The 19,341-nt window shown below is 36.9% G+C and overlaps 1 protein-coding gene across 3 annotated transcripts in view; it reads right to left on the bottom strand.

Moving 5' to 3' along the window:
• Positions 1–19,341, bottom strand: part of Marf1 (meiosis regulator and mRNA stability factor 1-like protein) — a 127,436-nt gene that overhangs the window by 80,733 nt on the left and 27,362 nt on the right. For all 3 annotated transcript variants that reach the window (XM_083110916.1, XM_083110917.1, XM_083110915.1), the window contains exons 6-7: positions 18,639–18,762; positions 12,888–13,054 (exon numbers count right to left, since the gene is read on the bottom strand). In XM_083110916.1, coding sequence (XP_082967042.1) covers positions 12,888–13,054; positions 18,639–18,762 — 291 coding nt within the window. The remainder of the gene's footprint in view (positions 1–12,887; positions 13,055–18,638; positions 18,763–19,341) is intronic.

Genomic DNA, 19,341 nt, shown 5'->3' with positions numbered 1-19,341 from the left:
GGCATGGAATACTCATCCACTAACATTATCAATATTTTAACAACCTTTAAATGTTAGTTTTCAAGCATTGGTATCAGTGCAAATGCACATCATTAACATTATCATATCAGATTGGTTCAAAGTGGTATTGTCTCATCCCCTAATTATAGTATTATGATAATACAGGGTGATTCTTATAGAACCAGCCTGATGAATCCATGGTCTGTGCCAAGTCGAATGGTGTGCACATGATCTGATAGGTGGCAGCACTTATGCTGCAAGGTTAAAGGACACACAGTGGTGCACGTACGAATGTGTTTGCAGTGTCCAGGCATCAAGACCCTACCACCCTGGATTTTTTCCTGTAAGGTTTACGGAAGGACAGAGTGTATGCAAACAAACTGCATACGTTACAAGCTTTAAAGGACAACATTTCCGCCGAAATCAGGAATATCACCAGAGAAACACTGCGGGGAGTCACAGTGAATATGCAAACGTGGGTGGAGGCGTGCCATCTTGAAAACGGCGGACACTTTCAACACATGCTCTGATCATAATGAACAATCAAAGGCACATTATCCAAGGTAATTCATGTATAAATTATGTTAATGTCTGTATGGTATATTTCATATTACAGCCCATTTTGTCGGGCCGGTTCTATAAGAATCACCCCGTACTAAAATTGGGGTCCATGGCAGTACATTGCAGGCAATGAGGCATATAGTAATTTTATTCTTTCTTAGGGAATTACAGGAATTATAATGTTAACACAGGATAGTTCTAAATGTAAAAGTTGGTTGACCATGAGGTTCCGTTGGTAGTAGTCTCCTTCGAAAGGGGACGATATTACCTGAGCAATATTTTTATTTTATTCTCCTACTTTTAACCATTCTGAACTGTTTGAGTGAAGGAATTCAGAAACTATTCTGAACTGTTAAAGTGAAGATAAGTACAAGAAACTTCCTTCATAGTTCTTAAAATTATAAATAATATGTGATGCAAACATTCAAGAAAGTAGAAAAATAGTAGAATGGGACACATTTACTGGAGCCTCAGGACAGAAAAAGATGAAACAGGGAGGGGAATGCTGACAGCAGGGGGGGAGGGAGATGGCTTCCCCTTACTTTGAGCACTAGGATATATTAATAATTTATGTTTTAAGTCTACTTTATGCACAGATAGGCTAATTGGGACTGGATATACAGTTTAAACTAGAATTCAAAACATTATGAAGCTCCACTCGACCTGGAACCCCTTGATTTCAAGCCAGGACAACATTGGGAGGTCTCGATACAGTTATGGCCAAATCAACTTGAAACAATATACGAGGGTTACAGCAAAAGTCATGGAAACCATTTTTTCCCACGATAATACGGGTCAGGCAAGAAATTTTAAAATAAACAGTGGAGACCACGTCACATGCAATGTATTGTGATGCCACTAGATGGCAGTGGCTGCAAAGACATTGAACTGAGGGAAGTGGGAAGCACATGAACAGCACATGATGTGAAAATAGCAGTTCTCCGTGGAAGGAATGAGAGAGAATGTAAATGATGCTCTACCATACCAAACTGTTGCAAGGTGGGCATGGAAGAGAAGCAGCTGCCGACATGCAACATTCAGGATGACCTGTGACTGCACATATTTTGTCTTTTTCTCTATGTTGTTCGAAATTCATACATTAAACGTTAGCAATTGTATATTTTACAATTTCTTGCCTGGCCCGCGTTATCGTGGAAAAAATAGTTGCCGTAATTCTTGCTGTAACCCTCGTAATTTCTAATCGATATTTATTAATGTCTGTGTAATCACAGTTATTTACATTAAATACCAACATAAAAATGTACTCTGTGTGTTTGATACTATTTATTTATCCAACACATTTCGACACATATACGCAGGTCCTTGTCAAATAATTATTTTCGCTTGACAAAGACACGTGTATGTGTCAAAAAATTGTACAAATTAAAAAAGTCAATTATTTACATTTGTGGTGAAGATAAAATAGTCCTTTCTTTGGGAAGTCTTTATTTGTGACATTGTTGTAATAATAAAATAACTGTTAATTATGCAGTAAACACAGTTTTGCCACAAAAATTATGACAATTGCACATTTTGTAGAATTTCCAGAATATTTTAAATCCAAAGGTAAGTGTGGGCCAAAATTTTGCCTATGCTGCAGGTTATCAAATTGCCAGAGAAATATGAACCTGTATTAATGATTACTTTGGCACTATTACCTTCTGATAAGTGGGGCACATGCCTTACTTTGTAGCAATACTCCACTTCTTTATACAACACTTTTGTCCAACATCAGTTGTTATGCACTTTGTACTAAAATGCCAAATAAAGGAGCAAACTGTAAAACTACTAATGGTATCTACGTATACTGAGGTTCGTCCTAATCACAAGCATATATGGGTTGTTGAGTTCCATTAAAATACAATATCACCCTAAAGCAACAAATAATTGTGCAAGGCCATCTAGAGGTAGTAGTTGGTGGTTTGAAAGGATTGTTCCCTATCAAATATCTCGTAAAGGGTAGATTACTTGAAGAAAATGCAGAAGAACAATAGATGCAAAAGTTTTATTACACGAAAACACTGTCCTAAAACAGAAAAAAATCTCACTTTTACCTCCACATTTCATCTTAGACAGCTTGCAATGAGAATGTCATCTATTATCTACACACTTTAACGAGTCACAAAATGCAAGGATGAATTTCATACCGAAGAGAAAACCACAGTTGCCATTTACCTTTCCGCTTTGGGGAATTAAGGCATAAAATGGCAGAATTCTGAAGTTTAGAAAAATTACGTAGTATTCCCTGTAACTGGCCAAGGATTGTGAAAATTCAGTCTTTTTTAAGTCCACTTTATGGTCAAAAAGACAATCAGGACCGGAACTGCAGTTTATACTATGATTCACTGAAGTAATGTGTCTCCATCAGGGAGTGAACCTGGGACTCCTTGAAGAAGACACAGAATGATAACCAAATAACCCTTTCAGTCATGATGTACTAGAGAAAAAATAAATGAACACAATCTTGTTTTAAAATAATTACTTCCCCATTTTGTTAAAATGGTGGCACAACAATAATGATACTGAGATGTAGTTTCTACTGATGTAAATATTCCAGTCTATTACAATACAGATGTGATGCTTATGAATCATTTCATGGCTTTTTGTAAGTCTTTATATTTGTTTTCCAATGCTGTGCAATACACGAAGAAAAAAAATAGTACTGTCCAAGATCTTAAACATCACATTTTTATTCCTAATGCAAGTAAAATTAAGGAAAAGTGTGCTGAAAAGTAAATAAAATTTATTCTCCAGCATAAGGACTAAGGCAGTATCTCGTGCTAAAAAGAATAATGCCACAGTGTGTTATAGCGCATCTTAAAATAATGTACTAGATGTTACTGCTGAAATATTTCCTTACTTGATTTTTTTTCTTTTTCAAATTCTTATATGAACAAACTTTCTGTAGAAATGATTGTTTTACGGTTAAAACTGTAATTATGACTCTCGGAGTGCAACATATGCAAAGGCATCTATGTTTTCCCTGACCCCAGATGCTAACAGCCAATTCAAAAAAAATTTTTTTTTCCTTAACTGCCAAAAAAAAATGGGTGCGTGCACATATTTTTGGAGGAAGTTACATTTGATTTATTGCACTGTAGCATTACCCTGCCCTTTGTTAAACGACAAATAATAAGTTCATTGTCAAGTTGCTACAAATCTGAGTAAACATAGAACATAAGAACCATGAAAAACAAATCAAAGATTCTGTTATTAATTCAGCACCCATAGATGCAGAGCAGTATTCTACACAGAGTACACTTTGCAGTTTTTTACTTTTACTTTAGAGGATGATTTTCACATTTCCTGTGAATATGGATTGCTGCTTTCAGTCTGGGTGGTAAAAGTCTCCCCTCCCCTTTACCTATGTAAAACTTTTCTCAATTGCAAGCAGAAGCAAAGCGTCCGGTCATCGGAAGATGCGGCGATGACAAAGCAAAATAATAATAAAAAATGCTTCTTAAATATTTTAGAGAAGAAGTAAAAAATAAGTCAGAATACTCTCATATTTGAGCGAAATTAGTCACTCAACGCCATGAAACAACTAGAAATACGCAAGGGTTTCTCTAAGTTTAGCGAATCGAAAGGAGAGCCCAGTTCTACCCCCCATGCTCAGCCGTCCCGCTACGTTTCCTGTTGAGTGCAATGGTGTCAGGCGGGCCAACTCATCGCAGCAGGTATGCGAATCCAAGGTCCTTCGACCGCTTTTCCCCCACTCTTGAAGGTCTGGTCATAAGAGGCCTTTTTTCAGCCCCCTTGTTTACAAACATGGCAGGCTTTCAGTGACGTCATAAGTGAGCAAAAGCATAAATTTCCCTATGGTTAGTGCTAGAAAGTGTGAGGGGGGGGGGGAGCAGTTCTGGATCCATTGTATTTCCTTCACAGTATTTCTCCTTTTCAATTTTTTTATTTCTTTTGATCCTGTGGTTCAAATATCGTTTTCTGAAAATGATGTTCTTACTTTACAAAACACGAAGTACTTCAATGTTCTTTTGCGTTTACTATGCTTACGAATGAAAAGACTAATCAAGATTTTTGTTCTCGAGGTGACAGACATACTTACTTAGACAGAACCTTTTCCCTAACATATCTTACTTTCACACCAGGGATGGTCAACATCATCAGGATTCTGGAAAATTTAAAATCTCGATTCGGAATTTTACTACCTGGATTTCAGAGAGACGTTTAACAATTTTTCCATTTTTCAGGTAGAATTTAAGAAAGTTAAGTCTTCCTTATTTTACGATCATATACAACGTAGAAGAAAATGAATTTGGCGATCTCTACTTCTCACGTTTGTATGAACACTGTTCTCATCATTATCAATGTACAAATCCCCCCCCTCCCCCTACACGATTGACCCTGATGTTTGGCAAGTCTTGCAATGACTACGTAAAAATGTCATGCTTCGCCACTGATTGCAAGACATTTATTGCTGGACAGATCCAACGATTTTGAGAAGTGATATTTACTGATTTCATCACAATTCTTACACATCTGCTTTTAACATCACGAAGGAATGAGCTGACATTTCTTTGAACCACTGCTGATGTCAGTACTGTCACTGACAGCAATACTAGTGTTTTATTTGAAAAGAAATGGTAGCACTATGAATGGAAACATTCCATTACCATTTTGATCCATCCGTCAGATGAGTTTCAGTTCTGCATGCTGTCTAGTTTTCATTTGGCTGATCAAAATAAAATATATTGTGAAAATTTTCAAAAGAACATTGAAGGAAAAGTTTTTGCTGTCAATGTTTTATTATTTAAAGGGTGAAAACTAACAAAAGAACAAAGCTAAGTAATATTCTGTTCTTGGCGAATCTTATTCAGTAACAGGTTCCTCAATTTAATAAGCAGTCAAATGTGCACCAAAGATGAACAGTGCAGTGGATTCTCAAATGAGAATGAAACTTAAGACATGACAGGAAATATCCACAAAATCATTTTTGAATGATCAAAGATTGAAAGTTAAGAGAAGCAGTAGATAGATATGAACCTTGACTGAACATGTTCACATCTTACATGAACATTTGCGGTCAAGGTGTGCTGAATTTGATCTTCAATCAGGACAACCAACCTTTTCACATATTAGCAGTTTCCACGGCTAAAATTAACTGAAGTCTGAATTTTTTAAGCATCCAGCCTACTTGCCAGATTTGGCTCCCTCTGGTTTCCATCTGTTCCCAAGTCTCAAAAAATGACTCCGAGGACAGATAATTTCTGAGGACAATGAAGTGGTAAATGCTGTGAACATTGCTTTCGTAGATCTTGACAAATTATTTTATAAAAATGGTATAACAGAATTTTGAGTTGAAAGGAGAGTACGTTGAAAAATAAATATAACAATCAAATTAATTCATATTTTATCTTTTCTCTTTACCTTACTTATCAAACAACCCACACACCTGACCACTGTAGCATTTATAAATGTTAGCATACATGGTTTACATTGTAATTATACCATAATCAGTGATTGTGAAAACCATCGACCATGACTAGTTGCTCACAGAGAGTTTCAGTGGCTCCTGAATGTTTCACAACATCACAATGCAAGTGCTGGTAATGATCTTGAGGGTAACAGTTTGAATTGATGTTTTAAGTCCACTTTAAGCATAGATAGGCTAATCGGGACTGTACCTACAGCTTAAAGTGGGATCCGAACCACTGTGAAATGTGCCTCCACCAGGTATTGAACCCGGGACCCCTCGATTACAATGCGATGATATTACCACGAGGTGATCTTGAGGGCAACTTTGGTAATGTTTCTTCATGCTGACTGCACCCTTACCATAAGTATTGCTGGGAGTGTGACATGTTTCAGAATGTACAATAGTCTCCAACACACACATTTCTGTGTGTCTGAGAGGGAAGCATTTACTGTCCAGCACATTTCATTCTTGTATCATGTTAGAAAAGGCTGAGACACATGATGACAAACCGTAATCAAACAAAACCAAGGTTTTCAGTCAAAGAGCCACAATACGCCTCCAATGCACAGTGTTAATTTTTTGTATAATGTATATTACATTGTTCTGGAATTGTTTCATTAACCCATCCCATTTGTAAGCTGGACCTGATCTGCAATTGACGTTTCGCTGTTCCATTCGTATGTTGTCTAACATGGCAAGCAATGTCATTAATTTCATTTTGTTGCATATGCAGGACACTCAACACACGTACTCAGTGAAACTAAATTCACATCTGTCAGTATTGGATATTGTCACCAGCTGCATAAATATGTATTGTTTTGGTTAGTGTTCATTGTTGATTGGATATAACTGCTGTCAAAAATAAAATAACAGAAATTTGCCTGGCCAAAAGAGAAAGACACTTTATACGTTGCATCAAAAGAACATTTGTGTAAGACTTTAAAAGAAAACAGGATGAAAAATAAGGAATTTCAATAATGAAGACTATGTAAATGTGGTTTCAGTATATTTATTTTTAGCAAAATATTAAAAACTACAGTTGCAGCATCTATTTTTTATTTTCACTTTAGCATTTAATCATTTCCAATACATTCATTTTGTTTAATCCTTGTAATACTCCAAGTTGAACGTTCCGTAAGTAATCCAAAATAGTATAAGAGAAGAAAAAGAAACAGCAGGTAACATACAATATGAATTTAAAATTGGTAACGGACTGCGTCTATGTAGGCAGTACAGAGTGGAAAAATACAGGAATATTTGTTTGAATAGAAAGTAAATACAGTTTCGACAAAAGTAGTTAGTGACATTCTAGAGAGTGCTCTGAAGACAATAGCTGAAGTAAAGTGCAACTTAGTGTTATGGTAGTAATAGTATAAAACAACTAATGAAACACTACATTTTTTTCAGCTTCTATGTTAGTATATTAGTGATTTCTGAACACAAAGGGTTAAAACATCAAACTACAACAATAAAAACTGATTACTCTGCGAGTGGTCCAGCATGATCATTGGAAACTGATGATTTTTTTATCACTTTACTACAAAATCGGGAACCACAATATGAAGGAAGTTTTATGGACTTATGCAGTCACGAAACTATCGATAATATCTAGACAACAGCGAAAGCTAGCCCCACAAAGATTCACGTGAATGTTCTACAAGGAATTCAAAGCAGATGTAATATTTCAGATTTTGGAATATCATAATGATTCACAAAAAGCTGCCCTGACGTCGGCCAAACGTCAGGCCAAGTCTTAAAGCTGTTTTTTCATATTTCTTCTCATCTGTCCAAATCTTCCGGTTAACACCTACAAAACATGCAGCCACAAACCTAAATTTATAGGTACTGTGTTCCTAAAGTGCAAAGGCATGAACGTAGTTACAACTACTTTGAACTGATACTCATACAGATGCCAATACTCTGATTCCCATTAACACCGATGCCTGAAAATTGTAACAGGCAAAAGTTGTTTGAAAATACTGATTAATTTTATTGGATGAATATTCCAGTCTGATTACAAACATCAATTTTCAGTTTTCTCTCCATATGCAGGGTGTGTTTTTTTTTTACATTGGGAGAGTTTCTGTAATGGTGTTTTCAACACTTACTGATTGTCATTTGCACAGCAATGTTCATCATTTACAGACATGGATCATCGGTTGATTGATTGATTTGCTTTATTTTACTTCGCTCTTTGTGCAAAGATGAGTGATGATAGGATCAAAATTGATGAACGGACACTCGCAAACATCCATGTCCAGGCCAGGTTTCGAATCCGGGACCCCTTGCTTCATAGCATGATGTGCTACGGCAGGCACATAGATCATTGGCGTGGAGCTCTATATGATGCAGCTTTTTATAAAAATGCTGACACTGTTGCCGCTGTGAGACTAGAATATCGACGTTATTTTAACTTTGACGATACAGAAAGCGCATTGAAGAAGAAACAAGACAGGTTTCAGATGATGGAACATGCCTTGATTGATTGAATCAGTTGGTGTTTTAATTTTAAGTCCACTTTATGGACTGTAAGGTTAATTGCGACTGTACCTACAGTTTCAAGTGGTACCTGAATCACTATATGCCTCATCCAGGCATCAAACACGTGACCCCTTAATTACATAGTGACGACACTACCACTACGCCATTGGGAAGGTGCATGTTGGAATATGCCATGGGCAATTTCCATTGCAGATTATCTGAGTGTTAACGAGAGAATGGTGGTCACCTGCAGAACAAAATTTTCAAAACATGAACACAAGTGTACATATTTCGCAAATGGCAATGTGTAAGGATGTTCGTGTGTTTGTATTTTTTTAAAAAAACTAAAACTTAGTATTGGTTTCATTCTACTTTTTTTTTAAAAAAAAAGCCCATTTTTATGGCACATCCTATCAGAATATGGAAGTACCTCTTACGTAACCACAAAATACAGTTCTGCCACACAATATATGTGCAAAATAAATGACTCCAATGTTGCATAATTAGTCTCGGAAAACAATGATTCAAAAACACATCAAAACTGCTAAGTTCATTGATTTCTCACATGAAAGGAAGTTTTCAGCCTTTTGCAAGTGTCAAGAAATTATCCTCAGAGAATGTAACGTAATTAATCCCTTCCCTGCGGCAACATTGAAGGGAAGTGCTTCCAAAAAGAAATCAACTATATACAGATGCAACCGCAAATTCGTTTCATCATTATATCGTAAATAATATTTGGTCTAGGAATTAATTCGTGCGGTTGTTACGCACACATCGAAACTGTAGTTCAAACACAAAACGTCTGGTGAATACGGCGGGTGGGGTAAAACTTCCCGACATTTTCTAAATAGGTTTTGACCGGTTTTGCGACATGTGGGCGAGCATTATCATGTTGAAAAAGAAGTTTATCATGTCTGTTTTCCCATTCTGGTCATTTCCTGGCCAGAGCTTGCTTCAAACGCATTAATTGTCATCGATAACGTTCTCCATTAATAGTTTCACCCGGTTGCAGCAGCTCATAGTACACCACACCTTTCATATCCCACCATATGCACAGCATAACCTTTACACAGTGAATATCTCGTTTCAGTTGTGATGGACCTGGTTCACCTGGCTTCACCCAGGCCTTTTTTCATTTCGGGTTCTCGTAATGGATCCACTTCTCATCGCCAGTAACAATGCGATGCAAAAACCCCTTTCTTTTCTGTCTTTGAAGCAGCAATTCGCAAATGGTTTTTCGTCTTTCAATTCATGTGGAACCCAATGTGACACCTTTTAATCATTCCCATGGCTTTGAGGCGTTTGGAAACTGTTGTTTGATCAACGCCTAATGCTTCTGAAAGTTCTTCCTGCGTTTGACACGAATCCTGATCGAGCAATGCTTTCAATTCTTCATCTTCAAATTTTTTTGGCTGTCCAGGTCGCTCTTGGTCTTCCAGGCCGAAATCACCACTTCTAAACCGTGCAAACCACTTCTGACACGTTCGCTCAGCTAGCGCATGGTCACCATACACTTCCACCAAAATACGATGACTTTCGGTAGCACTTTTCTGCATGTTAAAGTAATGAAGCAGAACACCCCGCAAAAACATTTTATCTGGCACGAACTGCGCCATGTTCAGTTGACTACAAAATGCTGTTCAATCAACTGCCCTATACTACGAACGATGCACGCTGACAGGACTTTTCAACGCATGTGTGGATACACGGAACTGTGTCCATAAAAATGACTTGCTGTAATACAACCGTTAATTTTGAAATACCATCTACACATAGATGCTCCGCAGCACATGATGGGTTAAGCCTTGTTTCCATTTTAAAAAAAGCACTAAAGCGGTTGACTAGGGTCCTGTGGCTGCTTCCTACACCACCTCAGGCTGGCAACTGACTCTCTCATTCAACATGGCTGCCTGGTTGACAGGAAGTAACTTCCTGTTTGCCATTTGTTTATTCTGAAATGGCTGTCATTTACTTATCTGGGTTCCATACAGAAACTGCATTTTTCGTTGGTAGTACTTTCGAATAATAATAATTGCCATTCTTTATCTAACGGTCCTGCATGTTCATTTAAGTTTTCAGATGTTTTTTAACTCTTACATTGAGTTCAATTTGTCCTCTTGAACTTTTGATAAATTTAGATTCTTTAAATCTATGTTTATTGCACTCAAATAAATGCTTTGTAAACCTGATTTTTGTTTATTTTCTTTAATATCTTGTTTATGTCTTGAATTCTTGTGCAGATGTTCCTCTTGGTATGTCCTAAGTATTGTTTATTGTCTTATCTCCTGAAGAAGCCACATGATGTGGTGAAAGCTTAAGTGAAAAGTAAGTACATGCCAAACTGGACTTCACACTACTTAGCACGCAGTTGTGTTTGATTTATTCTGCACTGCACAAGTGCAACTGACGAAGCAACTGTCTTCAGGGTTGCCACTCTACGACCATGATGAAATTCAAGTTTAATTCCAAGTTTTCAAGGTGACCTTCGAAAAATTCAAGGGTATACAAGCAGATGTTTTCTCTATTTCAATTATATGCATTACCACCTCTCAGCCCCCACAAACACAAATATATAACAATATAAAGGGCTTGTACGATTCCCATGTTATCGAAAAATTCTAGTTCAATTCACTTAAATGATATATATACGAGGGGGGTTCAAAAGGTTTCCATATCCATATAGAAATAATTCACGTAGGAACCCACAGTTGTGTAAGTTGAATAGGTACAACCTTGTGTATGTTATGTGCCAAATATGAATACAGTTGAATAATTACTGTTTTCGTGCCAGGTGTTTCAATGAATGAAGGTGCGAAAATGCACAAAGTGGAATACAGAGCCGTGATCAGATTCCTCTTTCTGCAAGGCAAAGCTCCCAAACAGATCCATGAGGAAATGATTGCTGTATATGGTGAAGAGTGTCCATTCTATAGCATTGTTGCTGAAAGCAAAGAAAGTTCAAAACAGTGGAAGCATTGCGATTCCCCCCCCCCCCCTTTTTCTAAAAAGGCAAAGGTCGAAGTGTCTGCCAAGAAGGTGATGTTATCTGTTTTTGGGATGAACGTGGTGTTATCCTCACGGATTACCTTCTGAAAGACCACACAATTACTGGGGACTATTACACAGACCTTCTGTGAGAAAATTTAAATTTGTAGGCAAGGAATGTTGTCTAAAGGTGTGCTCATCCTGCATGACAATGCACCTGCCCATGCATCCCATCGTGTTCTCGTCAAAGCACGTGAGTGTGGCTATGATATTTTGCCTTTCCTCCATATTCCCCGGATATTGCACCTTCGGATTTCTTCCTCTTCTCTAATATGAAGGAGTTTTGGCGGGGCAAGCATTTTCAAGATGACAATGATGTCATATCGGCAACAGAGGCATGGCTAAATGCCCATTCTCCAACATTTTACAAAGATGGTGTTCGCATTTGTTTCCAATGGTGGGGAAAATGTGTAACATTGGGTGGTGACTATGCAGAAAAGAATCTTTCTGGCCAGTTTCAACTTTCTCAGACATTTTGAACTAGGTGAATTTGGAAACTTTTTGAACTCCCCTCGTATATACGTACTTACAATATATGTTTTCAGGTGCGGATTTTACATTGCCATTTGACATTCTCAGATGCGAAATACATAAATGTTACAGGATATACTAATCTACGATTATACATGGCAATAATCTTCGATCTGTCAGATAGGTTCTGCTGAAAAGGACACCAGTAAAGTAAAAGGATTGAGAGAATTCTGTTTTATTTTCCATGCAGCTTTCTTTTCCTTTCTTGATAAAAATGAAACCTAAATTATTAAATTTAAAATACGAGCGTATGTATAAATTCAATGGGATTTAGAATAATACCAAGTTGGAACTTTTCACATCTACGGAGAAAAATTCACGCATAATTCCCAGAGCCCAAATTCACGCAAAATTCCCAAAAATTAAGGAATTTGCAGCAAGTAGCCACCTGGTCTCGTTCACCCATTTTACAATGCTACAGTAACGATGCTTGGTCCACATGTGGACACGAGAGCACTTTTTTTTACAAATACAGCAGGTTGGATTACAGTGTAAAAAGGGGTCATCTGCTGAAAGTTAATGCAAAATGCTCACATCCCTAGAAACGTGCAGTGAATAACTACACTTGGCCTTCAAAATACACTGTTTCTCCTTGTTCCTCGCTAAATCCAAAGCATACTAGAAAGAATAATATACCCTTGAAAGAAAAAGTAACAATATTCACAAGAATTACAACACACATCGTAAGTAAAAAGGTACACAAAACAATTTGATGTTTTACAGGACAGCAGAGTGCCAACAATACGAAAAGATAGCCAGCATCATGCAAATCAATCAACACAGAAGCTATTTATCTACATGCATGCAACAAAGAAACAGGCCACTAGGACACTACCTTATAGCCGACTCCATACTGGGGAACCTTATCGACGCCAAATTACCAATAATCGAAGCCACTTTACCACCGCAGTTATCGGACAGCTGCTTCAACCTATTCTTAATACGATTCTGGTCCAAATCTTCAGGCAAGTTCGAGGCTTGTACTTCAACTTGCCAATTAGGCTGTGGAAAGAAAGAAAAATCAGTTGTGTCGTAAAAGCAAATCAAGTGTTAGCTTCAACATAACTTATCCAATGTCCAAGTACAACTCACTTGCCAAATGAAATTCTCTAACATTTTAGAAATATATTTCCACTTCAACCTGTGATGTTTTAACTTAATATAACTCTGTGTACAGTACATTTTGAGAGTTGAGAGTGCAAATGCGGCAATTGCTCCCACTGAAACACACACCATTATTTTAAAATATTCCCAAAATGGGACCAAACCGATACCACTTTGAACTAACATCATTGCTGATATAGGTTGCACCAAAGTATAACAACCCTGGTCCATCACTCTTTCTGCCAAAACAACAATGACATAACTTCACCATCTTCTCTGCTGTTTTATATAAAGCAGTTGTTTTTCCTTGAGTATTGCTGCCACTCCAAAGTACGGATGGATACAAATCTGGATATCGGATATTCTTATACCAAGATATTTTGATTATCCAGATATCCAAGCAATTATCTGAATTATCCAGATATTCAGATTATCTGAAATGTCCATTATCTGGACATTTTTAACGTTTATCCAATTTGGAGCTATCATACTGTCATGTTCATATTTCACTGTAGGGATTTTCTGCAAATCTATACTATCCAGATATCTGTACTATTTCAATATTTACATGATCCATTGCATCTAAAATGGATAATTTGAAATTCAGGTATCAGTTATCCAAATTTTGTGGTCATCCCTACTCCAAAAGATGTCTGTGGGTGAGGGATGATCACACCAAAGTTGGAAAGCTTATTTTATGTAGAGTCTAAAACTTTAAGGGATTGGACCGAACATTTGCAAACATTAAATTCCCAAGGAAACAAGGAGAGAAAGGATGTCCATCTCCCCCCTCCCCGGGCCTGATTAATGGAGAAGTAGCAACTTTGAACAAGCCTTTCCTTGTTGCATTACTCCCCACGATTTATGGCTGTGTTCACCCTTGTATTGGGGAATTGAAGACCACCAAACGAAAAACGAACATGATGAAAATAATATGTGGATAGCCCATAAAACAGGTAAGTGATAAAACTGCCTGGATAATGCACACATTCAAATAATCTGAATATCACAAAATAACGTCTGAATGACTGAATGAATTAATTAAAATTTTTGGGTTTGTCGGCAATTTAGGCCATTTTGCACCCTTCAATATATTCGGGGAAATATCCCATTACCTAAAATTCTGACAAATTTAAACATGGGGTTTAAAAGAGCCCCTTGAGAAAAAATTAGAGTGCAAGGTTGTAAAAAGACCTACACAAGACAAACACGACACATTAAAAAGTGTGAATGTAGTAAATGTTTCTTCACAGATGGAAGAGGCCAGTTCTTTGCAAAAATCTAAAAACATTTTCAAAAACACTTTTGTCATCGTCCAAAAGGGATGACAAACAGCTGGGAAGATTAAAAGTCTGTCCGAGGAAACCAAAATCGGCAGATTCAACAAGAATACGCCAAATACTTAAAACGACATTACAAACACGACACATCGGAGGGTCCAGCCCTTCAGTGACCATGTCCAATACGCAGTCTGATAAGAACTTCTCAACGAGAGGGACGGGACGAGGAACGCCATGCACCTATCGTGAAATGCAGATATAAAATTATCCAAGATCTGGATAAAAGCTTATCCAGATTTGGCCATCCCTACTGTGAACTTATACCAATGGTGACACCACTACTAATTTCAACCAACATCAATATTTGACCACACTAACAACTTATAATTCAGACTATTTATAAATGTTAACTACGAGTGAGCTGATGCCACTTACTGTTGCACTAAATTCCAACCTACTGTTTACACTAGATTACTGCATGGGAGCTCTTTCGCTCGAATACTCGTTCGAGTCTCCCCTGCGTAAGTGTATACAATCAAATATCACTTCAATGTGACAATAAATGTAGAAATATGTGTCTAAAAATCTGCCCAGGTAGTTTGTCCATAATCATCTATTAATTTTCATATATCACTATAGGGATGGGCCAATATGAAATTTTGGCCGAAACCGATAAAGTAACGATATAAAATTTACCGATACTGATAACCAATATTCTACCGATCCAATATAAAATTAGAAATGGTCCTTGAAGAAGCTGAAAGGTTCATTGACCTCCTTAATAAATGTGTGTTTCAAGGTGACTGCAGTGCAAAAGAAATTGCAAAAGAAATTGCATATTTAGATATTTAATTTTTTAAAAAGTAGGGCATGGAGAATATCTATAAAAATAACAACAAAATGGCAGAAGTTTGCATTAAATTATTAGATATTTATCAATATATCGGATCAGTAAAAATTACCGATATGCCTATATCGGCTGATACCGATAGAGTACCGATTAATCAGTCCCATCCCTACTATATACTGGCAAGATAGACTAAACTACATTTTAACATGGGGATGATGATTATGTGCACTTAACCTTTTGGTGCCCAAGGCCATTTTCACATGTAACCCCCTTGATGCCTAAGCCGATTTTGAGCAAAATGCAGAGTTTCAATTAAATGAGTGTAGATCGGAGGCTAATTGCCCTAGAGAGATAAGGGATATACCGTTGTACGCGGAATGAACCAGAGATTCAGACTATATAAAATTTAAGCAAATTCGGCGTATATGTGGTGGGGGGGAGGAAGCTAACTCTCAAAAATCCAAAATTTCGGAAAAAAATTTGGTTCCCCCACCCTTCCCTCAAGAAAAAAGTACATGACAGTGTCGACATGCACATGGAAATGATCGCTGACATGTAAGGAACACAAAAATATTTGCATTATTATTATCATATGACCAATGTAACTTGAGTTGTACCCCCAAAAGGAATGGTCGGCATGCCACTGATTCAAGCTTCAAAATGCAGCTGTACCTTGAAATTACTTTAGCTCAGAGACTATTTGCCCTGGAGATATGAAAGATATACCGTTGTACGCAGAATGAATCACAGATTCAGACGATATATAATTTATGCACATTCGGTGTATATATGGAGGGGGAAAGGGGGGAAGTCCCCTGTAAATACCTTTTTTAAAAAAAATGGGGTTTCTCCCCCCCCCCCCTGTCCCCCTGAAAAAAAGGATATGAAAAGTTCAAAATGCACATAGAAATTATCGCTGGCATGTAAGAAACAGAAAAATATTTGCATCATTGCCGTATGACCAATGTAACGCGAGTTGTACCCCTGAAACAAAAGGCTTGTACGCCACTGTCTCAAGCATCGGAATTCAGCGAAATGCAGAGTTACATTGAATTGACTACAGCTCAGAAACTAAATGCCCTAAAGAGATATGAAAGATATACCATTGTACGCAGAATGAATCACAGATTCAGACGATATATAATTTATGCACATTCGGCGTACATATGGAGGGGGAAAGGGGGGAAATCCCATCAAAAATACTTTTCTTAAAAAAAATGTCAAAATGCACAAAATGCAAAATTTGTGCAAATTTGGCGTATATATGGAGGGGGAAGGGCAAAAATTATTTTAAAAAATTGTCACTTCACCCAAAAAATGTCCTCGCACTTGAGCACAAAACGACACCTACGCACAACATTCACGGACGAAAAACTAGAACGCAGTGAAAAATGAGCGCCAATTCTTGCAGATGCTTGAAATTCTATTTTTAGACAATGCAGGGTAACCCCTGTTGCTACTTGTGGACACTTGTGCTAAAAAAACAAAGGTTTCCTTCGAAATTCCATATTCACAACGCAGATTCAACAACCAGTCTTCCCCCTCCATCCACCCCCACCCCCTGCTTGCGACCTCACGGAAAACTTTCATTTTGACATTGGATACTGATAAACAAGCTTCCTTCGAATGCAGTTAACAGGAGGGAGTGAAAAGCATTGATTTAGAACAACAAAGCTGGTCTTCCTTTGTCGGCAAAAATTTGACCTTGAAAAAAGATGCAAAAGAGAAGTCCCTTTTCCTGCATTTTCCCCTCCATTTTCATGAAGACAAAAAAAAATGCAAAAAAACATTTCTGTTAAATACATGTGTTGGGAACAATATAAAAAAAAAATCGAAATTCTAGCCAAAAATAGAAAAGTTATAACGTAAAAACTACGACCTTGACACAGCGTCTCGATCGAGATGCTTGGTACCGGGAGGGTTACATTTGGGTATCTCGATCGAGATGCTTGGGCGGCAAAAGGTTAAGTTTCAATTTCACTGAGTCTTTTACCTCACGATCTATATTTGGGGGTCCATTACTACAGATAAATTACGGTTATACATAAATTACTGGCATATTCCAATGGTGCATTTTACTCACTATCAATTCAAATAAAAATATATATAAATAACTTACGTGAGTGAGTAGGAATGTTTCACGACGGCGTTTCGGAAGTCTGTACTACTTCCTTCATCGGGTAATAGAATAAAAAACTTTAGGTGCCAAACATGGTACCGCGTTGTCAAATCGTAAGTTGAGGATTCAGGTTGAGGATAAAAAAGGTGAAAAACTTACGGTGACGGCATAAAAACTCCGATGGAAATCTTCACTGGTTAAAAATTGCCTATGTTAAAAACAACAAGTGAAACAAATAAAAAATCGAAGACCCATTACAGTCCCCTAGTGACTTCCGTCAGTGTTGGGTAGAACACATGTGCATGTACCATGTTTGGCACCTAAAGTATTTTATTCTATTACCTGATGAAGGAAGTAGTACAGACTTCCGAAACGTCGTTCTGAAACATTCCTACTCACTCACGTAAGTTATTTATATATTTTTTATTTGAATAAACTACTGGGCTTCAAGCATACTATTTGGTTGAGCGAAGAAGCTGTCAATTCAGTATGCTATCTAGTGTCATCCATGCAAATTAGTTGCTGATCGAGTGAAAAACTCTCATTGCAGCATTCTAATTTACACATAAGTAGAGGCACATATTTTTGGTAAATAAAAAAGCAAAATTTCGGTACAAAAATTGAGTGAATTTCGGGTTCAAAAGCAGTAAATACAATTAAATTTTGGTGTTATAGCGGTGAAAAATTGGAGGAAAACTGGTATATAAAAATACATTTTGGTTTTAAAATTGTGAATATAATACTAAATTTGATTTAAAAACTACACTTATTACACAGAATTAACATTTCACTTCTAATAGCACATTTATGTAATTATCAGAGCATTAAGTTTATTTCTGTGTAAAGGAGTCAATTTTTGCTTCTCCAATATTAACACCAGAATTAATCAATTTTCTGGGAATTGCATAACTCTCAGGATAATTCAGACCTCAGGAGGTGTCACGTCTGTGAATAAACCCTAAATTTCGTGTTTAAGAGTTAATTTCATTTTTTGAAGTCCATTTTGCTTTGTTTTGTGACAAAACATGGTCACAAAATGGATCTCACACCTTTCAAAAGCATGAAAAATTAACACTACAATGTGTTTTTTGACATTTCATTTTTTTCGTCAAAAACAAAATATGCATGCCCCTACACATAAGTATTCCACTACAACCATACCATATATCAAGTTCTAGTTATACTTTAAGATTCATAGGTTTAGATATGAGGAAATAAGAAGGGTAATAGTACCTTGGAACCTCCCCTTGGTGGCAGTGCTTCAACTAGGTTGGCAAAATTATAGTGTTCACTCGCACACAAGATGAGAGCTTCTGAGGTATTGTTCTTATGAAGAAGAATAACATGGATCTTTTTCCTGCAGATTAAAGAGACAAGTTTTCATTAGTACCATCCACATTTTTGTTTCCTAAATTGGCATTCAAAATAAGTATGTACCTCTAATTTCCTCTAGCATTCACCAAATTGTGTGGCTTCAAGAGGTTGGACAAGAGTGAAGTTCTAATCACATTCTAAATTGATTGGTTTATTTTACTTCATGTTTCTGCCAGTTTTGGCTAATTGCGAAGATGAGGATGAAAGGCGATGAGTTGAGACAATCATAAACATGTATGAATGACACACAATTCCCACATATGATTATACTGGCACATCAGACAGACGCTTGAAAAAAAGTGGGAATATAAGCAAAATGTCCATCAGCTATTCATTGATTTAAAAAAAGCATATGATTCGGTCAAAAGAGATAAATTATATAATATATTAGTAGAGTTTGGAATACCTAAGAAGCTTGTTAGTATGATAAAAATATGCACCAGTGAAACAGAAAGTAAAATTCGTGTGGGTATTAATATGTCTGACAAATTTACAATTCATGATGGGTTAAAACAAGGAGATGCATTATCTCCATTGCTCCTTAATTTTGCCTTAGAATATT

Source organism: Lepisma saccharinum, chromosome 24 (assembly GCF_977018435.1).
Source record: "Lepisma saccharinum chromosome 24, izLepSacc3.1, whole genome shotgun sequence".
NCBI classification, from domain to species: domain Eukaryota; kingdom Metazoa; phylum Arthropoda; class Insecta; order Zygentoma; family Lepismatidae; genus Lepisma; species Lepisma saccharinum.
The sequence above is the reverse complement of the archived record's forward strand: the minus strand, read 5'-3'. Positions and strand labels throughout refer to the sequence as shown.